The following is a 15556-nucleotide window of genomic DNA, read 5'->3' as shown; positions in this document are numbered from 1 at the left end:
TATATTTTATAAGTTATAACAACTCACCTGTAGTTTTAACAACTCATCTGTAGTCAAGATAAATAAGAGTAAGTTGAAATGACTTGTAAATCCAAGTTGATTCAACAAAAAATTTTAAGGCAGCAAAGTATTTTTTATAGTGTGGGTCATGTGAATGATCATGCAATTCAATTTGTTTTGAATTATAAATTTGCACATCCACCACAAATGTATCTTCATCCGAATGCATGAGTTTTAAGGCAGATGAGACATTCAAATCTATTTTTACAGACATCCTCATTAAAAACAATTACTGTGTGAATAGGGCTTAAGAGATATAAGTGTGTTCCTGCGATTCAAACTCTTGACTCATATGTTGTTGACGTATATACTGTCATACCGCCAGCTTTAGTCTCCATTACTGTAATCCTCTGTGTCTCTCTTTATATATTGTCATCCTTTCCTCTGGCCATAATCCAGAGAGACTATCAGTATTAAATCTTTCCTAAAGCTCCCAGTAATCCTTTACTAAATAAAATGATTAAATAACGTCAGATCTGCACCGTGATACTGTAGATGATTTGTGTTTGGTTTGAAAGAGATCCTTCGTTCACAGATTTTCTGGATCATCATTCAGTGATAGTGTTTGTGTCACGTCTCATCTCGCTCTGTGTTATCAGCGTGAGTTTATAACAACAGATCCTGATACTGTCAGAATCTCTATGAGGAGTGAAACATTAATGATGATAATGCTGGAGATCCTGCTGAACTCGGGTTAACATCATTCACATGAAAGCATCACAACAAAGCATCTTTATATTGTTGTGTATAATCTATTAATCCCCTCAAATACAATGACAGTTTAATTTTAGAAAGGAAAATCTGTTCCAGTCTGTTCCTGTTATTTAAGCATTCAACATTATATTATAATATCCAACCTGTTGTTGAAATACTGCACTCTTGGGTAGGATTGGGTACCGTTGACATTTTAATCAGTACTAGTACCAGTATCGGTGTGTGTAATTCAGCAACCGTACCCAACGATTATAAGCAGCATTTTGGGATAATTTTGTGTCATTTTAAGCGCAAGAAAGCATGAGCTCAGTTAGACTTTGTGTGCTCTCTGAAGCCTTGAGATGCAGATTTCCAGGGGCGCGCACACAAAACTCACTGAGATCTAGGGTTAGGGTTGGGTTAATATTTAATATTTCAAATTGCCAAAGCATGCACTGTAAAAAAGTTGCTGTAATTATGCAGCTGGTTGCCAGTAACTTACTGTGGAAGATAAAGATTGAAAATGTTTCATGTTCATTTAACTTTTGAATAAACTGTTGCTAGTAAATAACATAAATGTAAAATCTACAGTAAGTTACTGGCAGCTAGTTGCCAGTAATACCCAGTAATACTGTAATTTATACAGAATTTTTTACAGTGTGTGAAAAAATGAAATGTTTGTAACGATCCAGCACATTTCCCTAAGTTGCAACCAAGTATCAAGAAATTACGTACCTATAGTCACATAAACGCAAAAAAAGTGTCACGAGTCTTTTGCGTGACACTGACACGGTTTTTTGCCTTTTTGCCTGAACATGTCATGCATTTCTGTTTACGTGTCACGTATTTGTTACTCAACTGTTTTGTCCTATTTTCTTACCATTGTCGCTTTGGTTTAGGGTCAGATTTACTTAAAATGACATCCTTACCCAAACCCAACTCTAACCCTAATGCCAGGCGACAACAGTTTAAAAATCATAAAATATTAAAAAAAATCAGGTATAAATCAATACTTAAAAGTGACATACTAACGCAAACACACAAAAAATGACGCGTCAATGGTTTGAAAATAGGACAAAACAGTTGAGTAACAAATACGTGAAAGTGAAACGTAAACAGAAATGCGTGACATGTTGACACAAAAAGGCGGAAAAAGACTCACAAATTTACGTGACTATAGGTACATAATTTTATGATACAGGGTAGTAATTTGCAGGGGTGACATCACAGAATCTTTCTACATACCCTTTGTAGTAGAGGTCTTCATGGGTCTACTTATATCCAAAAACTCGAGGTCCGACCTGAGACCTGAGCTGGTTTGGGTCTAAAAGTTTTGCGTTTGCTGTATACACGGGTCGGGTATAATAATAGCAGCATCGGGTCTCTGGTCATTTTAAATGAATGTTTTTTGACGGACAAACCCGAGAAGAACTATCTCACGTGTGTGCATTGAGGTCTTTTTTAACCCCTCTTCTGTTTGCCAAGAGCACTTGTGACATTGTGTGGCTGGTGGTGGGAAATTTTTTGTTGAGACAGACCTGTCAATCAATTTTGAATGCACATTTATACACCACGGTTACCTTGTTGTCATCAGATAATAAATGAAAATGAATGGATGCAAACTGGTTATATTCGGGTCTAGTCCACTGGTAAGGGTTGGACTCGGGTATAATTTTCTCGGGTTTGTCTCGTTTCAGTTTTTTTTTACAGTGTTCCTTTATAGCTCAGGGGTAAAGTATTGCGTTTACAGCGCAAAAGGTCATGGGTTTTAGACCCAGGGAACACACAGACTGATAAAAATGTAGGCTATACCTTGTAGTGCACTGTAAGTCGCTTTGAAAAAGCATCTGCCAAATGCATAAAAGTAAAATTAAAAAAAAAAAGATTTATACACGGTGGGTTTGGGTAAATAGTAATTTGGGTCATTTCGGGTCAGGTACATTTTTTTTGCACCCGAGAAGACCTCTTCTTTGTAGCTCTCTCTTGCACAGTGCTCTGTAGTAGTATCATAATTCGGTCGATGCTCTTAAATATGCCAAGTTCGATACCCAACTCTGCTCTTGAGGTTCTGTGTTTCTGTTCTGCTGTCTCAATGTTTTGCTATCCTGAAGTTTTGTGGTTCTGTTTCCAGGCCTCAGCTGCTGGTTCTGTTGAATCTGGACTCGGAGTTCACCGTGAAACATCCACGTCTTCTGTCCTTCACCACACAACTGAAGGCTGGTAAAGGTTTGACCATCGTGGGCTCAGTACTGGAGGGAACTTTCCTGACCAAAGAGGCCGAGGCCAAAAGAGCAGAACAGGTAGAAAATCCTAAATAATCTCAGAAGGATGTGTGAAGGTTTATCAATGACTGACACATGATTGATTTGTAACATAAACAGTATTGATAAAAAAAGTGCACAGGGTCAGGGTAGATCAGGGGTTTTTAAACTGTTAGTCAAGACCCTGGGATAAGGTGGGTCGGGCAAAGTTGCTGTGAATTACACAACGCATTTTAGTCTAGTTAACTAATAACTAGCATTGACAATGACTTTAATATGATATAAAATAATGTATTTTGATATTGCAGTTAAACTTGCATTTCATAAATATAATGACAAGGAAATTAAAAAACGACTAGCTTATAAAAGAGAAAAAAAGCGTTTCCTCATATTTCTATAAAAAAAATGTTGGTGGGTCCTGGGAAAGATTACACCAATGTGTGTCGCAAAATGAAACGCTTGGGAACCCCTTTAGTAGAGTTAGATATAGATGTAGCTGAATAGAGTTGCACTGACATCTAGTGGCAACAAACAGAACTACTGTTTCAATCTTTGACTCATGTGAATGTTGAAATAGTTGATGATCACAGATGAGTGACGTATGCTGTATAACATATGAATAAAATATTTATTACCTCAGAACATCAAATCTGTCATGGCAGCTGAGAAGACAAAAGGTTTCTGTCATGTTGTGGCGTCGTCCAACTTGCGTGATGGCATCTCTCACCTCATCCAATCAGCCGGCCTCGGGGGAATGAAACACAACTGTGTCCTCATGGCATGGCCTGGGTCATGGAGACAGTCTAATGACCCACAATCATGGAAGAGCTTCATAGGTTTGATTGTCGCCTAAAAATAATTTACGTATAAATTATCTGTCTGTTTTTAATATGAGAATGTCCAGCAGCATTAATGTTTTGTCCCTCTGCAGAGACGATTCGAGAGACCACAGCTGCCCATCAAGCCCTGCTGGTGGCCAAGAACGTGGACAGTTTTCCTCATCAGGAGCGTCTCACCGAAGGCACCATCGACGTGTGGTGGATCGTCCATGATGGAGGAATGTTAATGCTGCTGCCGTTTCTTCTGCGACAACACAAGGTGTGATGTCATCACGATATCATCATCGTGAGCTTTAGTTTCTGTTCGTTTAATAAAATAATTAATCATTCATAAAAAAATGATTCTCAGGTGTGGAGGAAATGCAAGATGCGCATTTTCACGGTGGCACAGATGGATGACAACAGCATTCAGATGAAGAAAGACCTGCAGATGTTCCTCTATCATCTCCGGCTGAATGCTGAGGTGGAGGTGGTTGAGATGGTAAGTTGTGATGTAGTTAGTTGTGTTTGAGGTTGTGTTGTGCTCAGGTTGGTTTATGTGTTTTTTTTCTGTCATTTATGCAGCATGAGAGCGATATCTCGGCGTTCACGTATGAGAAGACTCTGGTGATGGAGCAGCGCTCGCAGATGCTCAAACAGATGCAGCTGTCGCGGACGGAGAGAGAGAGAGAGGTGACGTTTGCTTTATATTTATTTATTCATTCATTATGCATCTGAATGGCATGAAGTTTTAATAATAAGTGACAGTTTTGTCACTTATTGTGTGATGGTGTGTGATGCTACTGAACTACTTCATAATGAAGTTTTTACAAGCTCAAAAAAGCTACTAGACAAATAGTAGAAACATTTTAGATAAATAGTAGAAGAAAGGTTGAAAAAAGTAGAAAACAATATTTTTTTAAAAAGGGTAGAAAAACATACAAAACCAGGTAGAAAAAAAGTTAAAAAAAATGGGTAGAGAAAAAGTAGAAGAAAGGTTGAAAATTAATAGAAAACAGGTAGAATTTATTTAGAAAAAGGTTGAAAAATAGTAGAAGAAAGGTAGAAAATAGTAGAAAACGTATAGAAAGAAATAGTAGAAAACATGTAGAAACATTATAGAAAATGGGTAGAAAAATGCTAGAATAATATAAAAAAGATAGAAAATAGTAGTAAAGAATTTTTAGAAAAATAGTACAAAATGTGTAGAAAAATAGTAGAAAAAAAGGTTTAAAAATAATAGAAGAAAGTAGAAAATTAGAACAAAACATTTGAACCGGTTGAAAGTAGTAAAAAAAGTTAAAAAAAAATTGTACAAAGCGTATAAAAAATAGATGAAAACGGGCAGAAAACTAGTAGAAGGAAGGTAGAAAAAAGTCAGCCCAGTCTCACGAAATTTCGTTATATAGTCACATAATTTTTTTATTTTTTTTTCCTGATATTTTTTTCTTTTTTTTGTGATCGTATAACGAATTTCTGTTTTATATGATCATCACGTATTAGTCCTATTTTCTTACCATTTTCGCTTCAGTTTAGATTTACATAAAATGACACTCCTACCCAAACCCAACCCTAACGTCAGGTGACATATAAAAAAATAAATTAAAAAAAAAAAAATTCTAATGCAAACGCCAATTCTAAACCGAAGTGAAAATGTTTTAAAAATATGAAAAGCTGTTGAGTAACCAATACGTGATAATCACACGAAAACAGGAATTCGTTATAAACGGTTTCATCGGACGCACGTGATACACGTCTGGATCCTAACCTTACTTCCGGTTTCGTTTTTTTTAAAGGTCTGACTAGTTGCTAAACTGATCTCTTGAACAAATGCCTCGTCGAAAATAACAAATGTTTTGGTTTCCTAGGTAATCCATGTGTTGTTTTTTTGCTTGTTATATAAATAAACTACGTTTAAAGGACTTTGTTGTTATTTATTCTTAGCGGATTTTACCGGAAGTTACGTGCAGCCGCTTGTTTATGTTGTTACTGCTGAAACGGTCTATATGATCAAGAAAAACGCACAAATTCGTGATAATATCACGAAAAAATAATCAAAAAATGCCGTGACTATATCATGAAACCTCTTTAGACTGGGTAGAAAAATAGTACAAAATGGGTAGAAAAATACTAGAAAATAATACAAGTAGAAAATAATAGAAAAAAAGTTGTTTTTACAAGCTCATATTAAGCAAAGAACTTGTTCGCTTATTATAGTTTCTGTGTAAAAGGACCATGCAAATTAACTAATGAATTATAATCTCAAAATAAATCAGATGAACTGAAGGTATTTTGAATCTCCAGCTGTTATTGTTCATCATCAGATCAGTTGTTAAAAATGTAAAAAGGCCGTGGACCCCTCACCCTCCATTATAGGTTTGTGACTTTTGGTCCCTTTTTTATTTCTGCTGCAATCGGGGAACAAACCTCTCAGATTCAAAGCATCACTGATGAATCACGTAGCTCCATACGGAGGAAGAAACGAACCAGCAGCGTTCACAGCACGGGCGTTCATAACCAGAGCAGCCAACTAGATGACGATAACCCAGATGAGGTAGAGCGTCCTGGATTCAACACATACAAGTACAGAGTCATACCTGTAGCCATTAATAAAACAGATGATGTCAGTCTGTGAGGCATTGGTTTTGGTTCTGTACCTGTACTGGTGTGGTCCAGGTGTCTCCAGAAACCCTTCTCCCATCATGCATGTGACCCTAAACATCTGTAATCCCACATGATTCACCCTCCTTCAATTCATTACTGTTTACTCTGCTAGCAAAAACATCCTTTTATGTCATTTTGGGGTTTATTCGCTTTATATTGCATGCTGTCAGTCTTTATTATGTTATGTGTTTAAAGACTGATAGATTGGCATGTACTGTACAGTATGCTATAGTAAACAAACTAAAACATTAACCATGCAAATGTTTTGGCATCTTTGCAGTATACTTTAAAAAAGCATGTTTATATAATATGCATATGATCATATTGGGGTAAATTGTGGATAAAGAAATTAAACAGATTCTTTTATTAAAGTGTTTGGTGATGTGTGATGACCACAGGCACAGCTTATCCATGACAGAAACACAGCGTCTCATTCGGCAATAAATGACAAGGCTGACGCGACGCCTGACCGAGTCCACATGACCTGGACCAGAGAGAAGTTCTTGACCGAACGCAACCGGAACCGAGAGGCCAATGCAAACATGACTGTGCGGGATCTTTTCAATATGAAACCGTAAGTCTACACTTACTTTTGGGCACTATTGTTATTGTTTTATATGAATATACTATTTTTAGGAAAATAAAGTGTGCATTTAACTTTATGTATTAAAATATCTGTTCTTGTAGAATAACCTGCGTAAAACTAGTTGAATAAAGTTTTTTTGCTACACCACATGCTGAAGGTTCAGGTTTAACTCAGATCTGTAGCGTGCATGCTTAAATGAACTTCAGAGCCTGCTGGGTATTTACACAGGCTGTGTCCAAAATAGCCCTAAATACCCTTAAAATAGTGCAGTATTTGGAGAGGCACTGAGTGCACTCATTCAAACCTATAATGCACTGCAATAATGTACAGTAAAATACAACCAAAGCTTCTTCTTCACAGTGAGGCGCTGTCACATGAACGCCTGTGTCTTGACACAAGATGGCGCCCGCAGCACTCCCAGAGCACTCAGTGTCCAAATCCATTTTTATTCAAGTGAACTATATTAGTGGACTAATGTAGGGAATAATGAATGAGGGTATACTATAGGGGGCTATTTCGGTCACAGTATGCATGCGTGTGCTGGATAATGACGTCACGCAGCATGAACTCAATGTTTCATCATGACTAACTAACGGTCACGTCTACACATTTGTCCTGTTTCTCTTCACAGATTACCGTTATTACTCTTTATTATTAATTATGTAAAAACATTTGATTACTTAGTGTCTTATTTTGCATAAAATAGTAGAAAAAAGGTAGAAAATGGTAGAAAAATTGTAGAAAAAAGGTAGAAAAATTGTAGAAAACGGGAGGAAAATGGTAGAAAACTGATAGAAAAATAGTACAAAAAGGTAGAAAAATGTAGAAAACGGGAGGAAATTTTAGATTTTATGAAAATGGGTAGAAAAGGGTAGAACAATTGGTAGAAAATATAAGTTTTTTTAAATGGGTAGAAAAATAGTAGAAAAAAGGTATGTAAAAAAAAAAACAGTACAAAAAAGGTAGAAAAATAATAGAAAATGGTAGAAAACTGATAGAAAAATGGTACAAAATGGTAGAAAACTTTTTTTTAAAATTTAGAAAACGGGAGGAAATTTTAGATTTTTTTATGAAAATGGGTAGAAAAAAGGTAGAAAAATGGGTAGAAAAGTAGTAGACAAAAGGTAGGAAAATGGTAGACAACTGATAGAAAAATAGTACAAAAAAGTACAAAAAGGTAGAAGAATAGTAGAAAAATAGTAGAAAACTTTAGAACTGCAGAAAGCGGGAGGAAATTTTAGATTTTATGAAAATGGGTAGAAAAAAGTAGATTTTTTTTTTTAAATGGGTAGAAAAATATTAGACAATAGGTAGAAAAATAGTAAAAAAACGGTTTAAAAATGCAGTAGAAAATGGAAGGAAAATATAATTGATGAAAATGGGGAAGAAAAAAGGTAGACAAATTGTGGAAAACGGGTAGAAAAAGAGTAAAAAAAGGTAGAAAATTTGCATTGTGATTTTAATTGTATTGTATTTTTATTATATAAAAATGTTATGTCTGTTTTTATTTGTTACCTGTTTAAATGTGCAATTAAATATGATGCAGAAATTCACTGTCTGTAATACTTTATTTTTAGTTTAATTTCAAAAGATTCCTCTGACCAAATAAACTCAAATGCATTGAACATGACAGTATATTAAAAATAAGTGTTGTGGTATATACATCGTACAGTATATATATATATATATATGTGTGTGCGTGTGTGTGTCAGCCTGAGAAATCGTCTAAGTTTGTCTTTGTTGTTTTGTCTTGTTTTTCTCTTTTTAGAGAATGGGAGACTCTGTAAGTCACATATATCTGTTTTGTAGCTGTGTCTGTGTTTTATATATGTGCCTGTATGTGTAACTACTCAGACTCAAAACCCTTTAGCACGCTTGATAATTTAAGCATATGTTTGTGTGTTTGTATGTGTATGTGTTTCCATCCCATCATGTCCTGACTGAGCTTGATGCATGTAGGATGATGGATCTGTATCTCATGTAGTAAAGCTTGTGCTGTCAGGAGCGTTTCACCTGCTGTGCGAAACATTTATATCAGATTTTAGTTTAGTTGATCCTATGTTAGATTTGGTCTATTAAAAGCAGTTAAAGTGGCAGCAGGTGGCGCTGAGAAGCACAAGTTTATATTAAACTGTGTGTTTGTGATGTGCATATGAAGCTGTGCATGTTTCTGCAACTAATACATGATCCCAATTTGGCTTGAATAAAAACATAACATTATATCAAATGCACGGCAAAGCTTGCGTATAATAACTAAAGCTGCTCAGAGTCTTAAAATAGTTGAAGTAGTGCTATCATTACAGTTAATGTTGTACAAACAGTGAAGTGATGATAAATATCAAACATAGCCAAAGAAGCATATAAAATGTTGGATTTGAAGTATTGTAATGTGTTTTGTGTTGTTTCATTTTGGAATAGGAAGCAGTCGAATGTGCGCTGCATGCACACAGCTGTTAAACTGAATGAAGTGGTGCGCTGTAAATCACAGGACGCTCACCTGGTGCTCCTCAACATGCCTGGACCTCCCAAAAACAGAGATGGTGATGAGAACTGTATCCTTTTGTTCATAACAAATTTTTTTTTTAACCTTTATTTAACCAGATGATCTCATTGAGATTTAAAATTTTTCAAGAGAGACCTGCCAAAATGGCAGCATAATTTCAGAACAAAGTAACACATACAAATACCAAACATACGCACACAACAAGTAACATTTAGACAAGATCCTCAAAAGTACATAAACAGTTAGCATTTGACTACTTAAAAATACAGTTTAACTCTACCATAGGATTAAACAATTAGTTATTTTAAAAACAGTGACAACACGTTGTTTAAATTCACCAAGTTTGTAATTGCAAATCAGACTGTAATGTATTCCAGGAGGCTGTGGCTGCGTAACTAAAAGCCTTTTACCAAGCTCTGTACGGAACATAGGTACAGATAATAAGTAAAAATCACTGGAGCGTAAATTATAAGAGCTGATGTTACATGACATGTAGGAGCAAAGATAGGAGGGAAGCATATTCAACAAAGACAAAGATAAGCCAATGTATGAATAATGGTATTGTCCGCATAAAAGTGGAAATTTGCGTGTAAGATGCCATCACCCGCATTATTAATATAGATAGCAAATAAAATTGGACCCAAGACTGATCCTTGCGGTACACCACAAGGTACACTCAGAGTTGATGATTTGCAATCATCAAAATAAACACACTGAGTTCTATCTGCCAAATAATTGGCAAACCAATCCACAGCATGGTCATTAAAACCAATATTATGTAACTTTGCCAATAAAATGCAATGGTCTACTTTGTCAAATGCTTTGGCCAAATCTACAAAAAGAGCTACACAAGTGTTTACATGTGTATACTGGTCCAAAGCTGACATTTATCAAATGAATAGGACTTTTCATCTGATAAGCCTTTATTATATTCAGTGTTTAACTTTTATAGTGAGACAGTGTACAGTTAAGCTACTTTGATGTTATTTATGACATCATATTCTAGTTTGGTTACCAATGATGCAATAAAAATTTGCATGTATGATTTTACCATAGTTAAGAAGGACTTAAACTAATAACATCAGTTAACTGAGGTAAACTTATGCCGAGTTCAGACTGCATGATTTTCAAACTAGTCAGGTCACCTGTGGTTTCACACTGCGTGATTATCTGGGGTAGCGTTCAGTCGCTGCTGTTTCAGACTGCATGATGGATTGGTGACAGGGGTTTTCATACTGCATGACTTTTCTTCTTACGGTATCGCCGATAACTTTTTCCCGGTCCGCAAACTACGTCTCACAACCAAACGCACGCGAGAAGTGACGCGAAGGAAACAACGCGAGGTCACGCGTGCAAGACCGGAGTTCTCACGTGAGACTGGGATTATTATTAAAAATGGTCACCCGCAAGAAGTTTACCATACAAATTGCATGTGCGCTCATTTGCAGCAGAAAGAAGAAGAAATAAAAATTATGAAGTAGGAAATGTTTTGAGAGACTCCTCCCCGAACTTCCAGCTGTCCTGTATGTTGCTCTCTCATTGGATGTAGGTCATCGCCGATGTTATTGTCAGTCAAAACACATTTCACACGGCATGATTTTGAATCGCCGACCGGTCAAGATATTTAGCATGCCAAATCCTCTCAGAACGCGTCTTTTATAATTCACACTGTGTGATTGTCACTCACGTGCACGAGCATCGATTTGCCTGTGATTTCGGGCATTTGTCGGCGATTTCTCAAAACCTGTCGGCGAGTCAAAATCAGGGAAAAAGTTGTGCAGTCTGAACTCGGCATTACTGTAACCAGAGGCATCATGTCCATTCAAACCGAGGTGGCACATGCTGCATCCTTGTCACTTTTCAAAGATTTTCGCTGTTTTGATCATGTTACATTATTCAGGCGCTGCAGATGCAACAGCGCAGTTGTAGTCGTCATCAACGTCTCAGCGCAGTCGTGGGCTGCTTGCAGCTGCATTTTGCTTTCTGAAGAATTCAAACATGGTCATAAACGCTCACAAAATTTGCAAACCCCAGTACGGTAATGCACAGTTAACCTCCGCTGTGTAGAAAATATGCTTTATAAAATGTGACTCGATGTTATATTAGTACATTTCTAGATTCATTTTAGTTCACATATGCTCACATATAAGGTCAAGTCTAATGCAAAAATGCGTACCTCTAATAATTTTATATAAACTGTATTATAAAAAAATCTATATAATATTTCTTTTAATGTCTGTGTATGCGCACATTTCTGTGAGCTGTGCACACTGTGCCCCCTTAACCTATAATAGATCATTACAGACAGCTGTGTTCATGTAGCTTAACTGTTAGCCGTGTAAAGGTCATGGCTTTGATCCCCAGAGAACGCACATCTTGATAAAAAATGCATAGCTTGAATGCACTTTAGATAAAAGCATCCGCCAAATGCATTAATGTGAAGTACGTGAACATTAGACAGAACGATGTGTTTGTGTGTTATTGATCTTTGACTGACTCGTCTCAGACATGGAGTTTCTGGAGGTTATGATGGAGGGTCTCAACCGGGTCCTGTTGGTGCGTGGAGGTGGCCGAGAGGTCATCACCATATATTCATAAAGTCACGAGCTGCCCAACGCCATACTGGCAGGAATTCTGTTTATACGGGCATCTGGGAAAACCTTACACTTGGTTTTATACTGACTTTAAGCCCGGCTGTGAGTTTGTTAGAGGACGATGACGTTTTTTGGGTCTGGTGAAGCGCCCATGGAAACGGAGGCGATGCACACGCATGATGAGAAGACCACAGGCTCATAACTCATAACGCTGCATACCGACATGTTAATTTATGCTCATTGACTCACTTTCTGTTTGTTTTCTGTTGTTTGTTTGTACAGTCTGTGATACTGTAGGTTTTTATGTCTGTTCGTTGTGTAAAATCGGCCTTTGGCAATGTGTCCACAAACTGTTTTTCATTTGGTTGGTTTTATGAAGATGATGAAGAGTCTTCACGTTGCTTGCACAATCGGATGGTTTTAGCGTTTGTTTTAGACAATGTTTTTAAGAGCTGCTGTACGCCGGAACGTTTTTTACTTACTGTTGCTAAAAGTGTTTCTGCAGAACCTAAAAGTGATTTATGCAAAAATAATCCTGACAGTTCATTGTTGAGAACTTGGGATGTGTTTTTATTTGCATACTTCAAAATTATTTTTTTCGATACACAAAAGTACATAACACCCAAACCAGGCAGCATTCACAAACATTTGATTTTTGCAGTATAATCCATGATCTAAGTTTTAAAGGTTCTTGTTTAGATATGAAGGGAAAGTTTTGGCTCAAAGTCATTGGTGAAGATGCTGAATGTGTTTATGTTACTGACTATACTGAATTATATTGAATGTGCAATACCTTTAAATGTTACGAAGGCATCACTGGCCTAATAACATGCAGTTACTAACCTAGAGTTTTGTATTACATTAGTTGGACTGTTTAATACTAACAACAAAAGCTGTGGTCTCGTCATGAAACATTCATGAATCACAGACATCTGTTTGATTTCAGCTGGATTTGCACTTTTTTTGTCTTTGTAAAATTGTATCATAAGAGCCGAGGGCACGGCTGCTGTGTGTCTGATGAGTCTGAACCAGCACTGACCATCATCATATCATCATCATCATCACTGCAATAAATGTGTTTCTCAACATAAACTGAAACAACATTTAGTGTCTGTATTGATGTGTATGTGGAGTATGATGATCTCCGGAGGTGAAGCTCAGTATTTGTCGAGCGTGGATGATCTTAAGCACAAACTAATACTTAGTTCTTGCTTTTGCACTTTATTGGTCATGTTAGCTAGTCACATAAACTTTAGCACGCTGTAGATACTATATACACGCAATAATATATTAGCATGAAATTATAGTTGCAAGTCTTAAGTAATAATACAGGTAAATATTATAACACTGCCCAGACAAATTACAAAGCAGCTGTTCCAAAATGAGAAAATTGTTTTCTTATGGGGCGTACACAGCAAACACGAATTTAACGATTTGCGCAAGTAATGCGAAGACGCAAATAGACGCGAACTCGCGCGGGCGATGTGAATGACACAAATTGGGTGGCGCATTTGCTACGAAAACTTGCACTGTTCACCTTAAACGTCTTTGCGCAAGTGGAGAAAATATTTAACAAAACATAAAAAATCGCATGACACAAAGTTAAATCCTGCGAGTAAGGATTGCGATGCTTAGGATTTGGGGTATACGCAGCATTGTGGGGGGTACACGAAACGCGATTTTAAAGATTTACAAGTAGATTACATACAAAGTCAATGCAAAAATGCAAATAGATGCAAACTCACGCTGTTTAACGCAAATTGTGCGTTGCGATTGCCGCGAAAACATGAGCTATTCGGCTCAAACTCATTTTCTCTTTTTTTTTATATTCAGCTTAGAATTTGGTGTGTATGCAGCATTGTGGGGTGTACACACGAAACGTGAATTTAAAGATTTGCGCTAGTAGTTTACATACAAAGTCAATGCAAAGACGCAAATAGACACGAATTGGGCAGCATGATTGACTTGAAAAAACATTTGCCTCAAATGCGTTTTTGCATATAATATTTAACTTGCATGACACAGTTAAATCCCATGAGTAAATTAAGGGAAACGCAATGCTTCACGTTTGGTGTGTACGCAGCATTAGATTGAAATAATCCTAACTTGGCACTGTGTTTGTGCTGGGTAGCTTTGACAGCTTCACATTTACACAGTTTTGGGCATCAAAATCCTTCAACTATTTTTTCCAGCAAACATATAAAAGACCTTCATGTATGGAGTAAGGACTATCAGATATAATAAAAGTGACAATGGTGATAGATGTGGAGGTATAGAAACATCTACATATGTATGTTAATACTGTTAACACTGTGTTTACATCTTTTGCAACTTCAACAAAGATGTGAACATTTTTATTGCTCAAAAATATAAAGTGAGAGAAACTTGTAAACCATACACACCAACACGTAGATCAGCAATATTACAATCAATATTAATGATGGCCATGCTGATAGCTTGAAGGAACAGATTTGAGTTATTTTCTTCAGTTTTGTGCATTTTGTAATCTGAATCAGAAATATGTGGAACATTCTGTTGGGGTCTGATGGACGCCCCCGAGGTTTAGAGGAAATCATATCTCAAGTTTTAAAAAAGATGAGCCCACATCTCTGTGTGTACTGACAGTTTCTTTAAAACCTCTGTTAGCAGTGCAGTATTTTGTTACCAGAACATTGTATTTTTTACATTGTAGACACAGTATGGTTATTGATACGGTTAGATTACAGTACCTTATATTGTTTAAAGTTGTAGTTTCTATACTGTCAGGCTATTGTTATACTTTAGGAGATACTGTATTGTGCACGACATGGGAATAATATTGGCTGGGTTTATTGCATTTGTTTATTGTGTGTTGTCATTCTTTTACAATTACGTCATTCATAGTTTATCATTACCAGCAATTCTGAGCTTTCTTAGGGTCTGAATTTGAAACCGACCCCACTGTGTCTTTTTCTCTGCCTTTTTTGAGATTTTAAATCATTTAAGATGCACTGAATGGTGTAAAGTATGTGGAAGACCCTTCTAATATATTTATAAAAAATGTATTTATATTTATAAATGACTATATAAATGATATATAAATATAAAAATTTATTTACACATATATTTGATGTAAACAAAAACTTTTATTCTGCAAAAGTTTAATTACGATTCATCGTTATACAGCCCTGCTCTTATAAGGACCTGGATTCAGATATCTCATGAGAAATTTTCCACATAGGTTTAGTGTTTGGATGTCCACATACTTTTGACAATATTGTGCAGTGAGGTATGTGTGCAATGTGTGATAATCTCAGTAGCCTGTAGTAGTGCTGTATGGGGACGATTAAAAGAGTGTCGTTTAAAGCAATGATTTTGAGAATTAAGTAGGTCATAAA

The 15556-nt window shown here is 36.4% G+C and overlaps 1 protein-coding gene across 6 annotated transcripts in view; it reads left to right on the top strand.

Moving 5' to 3' along the window:
• slc12a7b (solute carrier family 12 member 7b) overlaps positions 1 to 15015 on the top strand; it is a 62591-nt gene extending 47576 nt beyond the window's left edge. For 2 of the 6 annotated variants that reach the window (XM_055182966.2, XM_055182968.2), the window contains exons 17-26: positions 2885 to 3053; positions 3655 to 3850; positions 3946 to 4112; positions 4203 to 4334; positions 4418 to 4525; positions 6267 to 6386; positions 6895 to 7070; positions 8851 to 8865; positions 9501 to 9634; positions 12092 to 15015. In XM_055182966.2, the coding sequence (XP_055038941.2) occupies positions 2885 to 3053; positions 3655 to 3850; positions 3946 to 4112; positions 4203 to 4334; positions 4418 to 4525; positions 6267 to 6386; positions 6895 to 7070; positions 8851 to 8865; positions 9501 to 9634; positions 12092 to 12183 (1309 nt within the window). In that variant the 3' untranslated portion in view covers positions 12184 to 15015. The remainder of the gene's footprint in view (positions 1 to 2884; positions 3054 to 3654; positions 3851 to 3945; positions 4113 to 4202; positions 4335 to 4417; positions 4526 to 6266; positions 6387 to 6894; positions 7071 to 8850; positions 8866 to 9500; positions 9635 to 12091) is intronic. The other 4 variants (XM_055182969.2, XM_073863747.1, XM_055182967.2 and 1 more) reach the window with 3 other exon arrangements.
• Positions 15016 to 15556: the final 541 nt, after the last annotated feature.

Source organism: Misgurnus anguillicaudatus, chromosome 25 (assembly GCF_027580225.2).
Source record: "Misgurnus anguillicaudatus chromosome 25, ASM2758022v2, whole genome shotgun sequence".
NCBI lineage: Eukaryota > Metazoa > Chordata > Actinopteri > Cypriniformes > Cobitidae > Misgurnus > Misgurnus anguillicaudatus.
This window is presented reverse-complemented; position numbering and strand designations above follow the sequence as displayed.